The 2,592-nt window shown below is 60.2% G+C and overlaps 1 protein-coding gene across 1 annotated transcript in view; it reads left to right on the top strand.

The window, feature by feature from the left end:
- NISCH (nischarin) overlaps positions 1-2,592 on the top strand; it is a gene marked incomplete at its 5' end in the record, with an annotated part of 63,112 nt that overhangs the window by 56,592 nt on the left and 3,928 nt on the right. Inside the window, 2 exons of the mRNA XM_010851939.1 lie at positions 1-181; positions 2,075-2,441. Of these exons, the coding sequence (XP_010850241.1) occupies positions 1-181; positions 2,075-2,441 (548 nt within the window). The remainder of the gene's footprint in view (positions 182-2,074; positions 2,442-2,592) is intronic.

Raw genomic sequence — 2,592 nt, 5'->3', positions numbered from 1 at the left:
ACCGCTTCGTCACCGCCATCTTTGTGCTGCCCCATGAGAAGTTCCACTTCCTGCGCATCTACAACCAGCTGCGGGCCTCGCTGCAGGACCTGAAGACCGTGGTCATCGCCAAGACCCCCGCAACGGGGGGCGGGCCTCAGAGCCCCCTCGTGGACGGCCAGCCTGCAGAGAGCAGGGCCAGGTGAGGCTGAGCACGGGCTTCTGGGGGCCAGGGAGCAGGAGGCTGGCTGAGACCAGTCCGCTCACCACACCCAAGCCTCTCACCCCCATCAACACTGCCCTTGGCTCCCTCGGGCTTGGTGCTAGGCTGCTCCTTATCTCCCAGGCTTCAGAAGAAGTCCTTCTTTGTGGAAGGACACTGGACCTCTTCTCTGCCACTTAGAGCCCTGCGTCGCTGGGCCTCCAGGCTTCTGCTCCCACCTTGCCTGGCCCTCCCCCTGGGCCCAAGCGTGGCCTTTAGGCATCACCCATGTACTCTTGCCCCTGGGCTCCCAGTCCTGTGCTTGGCTTTCTGAGCTGGGCTGGGGGAGCTGCTGCTGGTACCGCCTGCCTCTGACCCCCAGCTTCAAGCCTTACCCTTTGGTGAGCCATACACTCCTTCCTTCTCAGGAGGACCTGGGTTGCTCAGGGGCCCACTCTGTGTAATTTTGTGAGTCCTGAACTTGTTGGCCGAGAGCAGCAAGGTCTGAGTGTGTAAGCTGGGTGGTCTCTCCGTGCAGAGCTCCTGCTCTTCTCGGGGAGACTGAGGTGCAGAGAGAGGAGGAATTCGCAGCCCTATGCTCGTCTTCCTCACTTTTCCCTCCTTCCCCTGCTCCTGCTGCTGAGCCTGGCTCCCCTCAGAGCTGCCTGGGCTTGGGGTAGAGTGGCCTATAAGGGGAACTGTGGTCACACCCATGATTCATGCCTGCCGTGGGCTCACGAGGGTCCCTGTACCCTTCAGGCTGCCCCTTTCTCCTGTGACTTCCCCCAGCTTCGTGTATGATGGGGCTTCCCCAGCTGGACAGGGAAGCCCTTCATTTGTTCCTGGTGGACAGTGGAGACCCTATCCTCACCCCAGCATTTCAGAGGCCCTGCCTTTTCTCTCCAGCCCAGCCCCTCAACGGATGCTCCCAAAGGACATCCAGCCTCTTCCTGGCTGAATCAGGGGCCCCTCATGCCCAGCTCAAGTCCCGTGCCCTCTGTAGAGACCCCTCATTCCTCCAGGTACTAGGGAGCTACTTGTGCCAGAGGCAGCCTCATGAGGCTGTCTCTCCATCTCCTTGCCCCCATGATGGGGCTTCAGGTGGTGACAAGCTTCAGCTTGTCTCTGTTTCCCTGCCACCCCCAAACCTGGTGGACCTTGCCCACAGAGGGGACTGCATACAGAAAGCAGGTGCCCTGCTTCACCCCAGCAGACGCCTGTCTGGCCCAGGCCAACAGGAGGAGAGCCTGAGAGGCTTGAGGGGATTTGGCCCTGTGCAAGATCAGGGCCCCAGGGATCTCTCTCGACAGACAGCTGCTGGATTGAGAGGACGGTATCCAGGACTCCCCACTGACACGAGCCTGAGCTTGTGGGTGTGAAGGCTGGTTGGGGGCTCTCAATGCACGAGGGTTCTTTCTGAGCGTTGTTGGACCTGGTGCTTGGAACAGTCACGGGAAAATCCAGTGTGGCCACATGCAGTGGTGGCCAAGGTGGGTGAGATCCTGGGACACCTGAGGAGGCCTCAAAGGCAGACTGAGGAAAGGCTGAGTTTTTGTTTCTCAACTCCATGTGCCCCAGGGTCCCAGCCGCACTCTGGACTCTGGAGTGGCATTGGTGATACTTTTACCACCTTTTCAGAATGATTTTTCAGCCCATGGGCACATCTGTCTGTCTCAGCCTTGGTCCGTCTTTCCATCTCCCTCCCAAGAGAAGGGGCCTGACACCTTTCCCTTTGCTTTTACCATGAGAAACCAAGATGAAATCCCCAGATGACTCCAGAGGTGGTGGGTGGTGCGTGCAGTCCCCGCACGCTGAGGTTACACGTGGGCTGGGAGTCTGCATTTGGGGCCCACATGTTAATATGGTGTTTCTCGGGGGAATCGGGATATGTAGCAGTGACCAGAATCTCCAAGAAGCTCCAGCAGAGACTACAGCCCCGGCCCTGGTGGAGGGCCCTGCTCTTACTCCAGGAGAGGCCTCAGCCCCAAGCCCAGCAAAGACCCCAGCTCCAGTGGAGGCCTCAGTGCCAGCTCTTGTTCCAGTGGAGGTCCCCGCGGAGGCCGAGGCCTCAGCAGAGATCCCAGTGGAGGCTCTGGCCCAAGCAGAGGCCCCTGCACAGTACCCAAGTGAGCCCCTGATCCGGTCCATGTCGGAGGACAATCAGATCCCGTCACACCTGCCTGCCTGCCCGTCTCTCCGGCACATCGCCAGCCTGCGTGGACGGGCCGTGGTCGAGTTCTTCCACAGCAGCATTGCTGAGGTAGGGCTGGCACCTGTGGAGGAAGGGGGCTCGGTTGTCCGGAGCTGCAGCAGGCTTGCCTTGGGCTCAGCTTCGGGTTCCCAGCCTTCTCCGTGCTGGCTTTTCCCCCAGCTTCAGCTCTTCACGGTTTTGAGGACCTGACCAGTTGTCC

This window comes from Bison bison, unplaced genomic scaffold (assembly GCF_000754665.1).
Source record: "Bison bison bison isolate TAMUID 2011002044 unplaced genomic scaffold, Bison_UMD1.0 scf7180017864304, whole genome shotgun sequence".
NCBI classification, from domain to species: Eukaryota; Metazoa; Chordata; class Mammalia; order Artiodactyla; family Bovidae; genus Bison; species Bison bison.
This window is presented reverse-complemented; position numbering and strand designations above follow the sequence as displayed.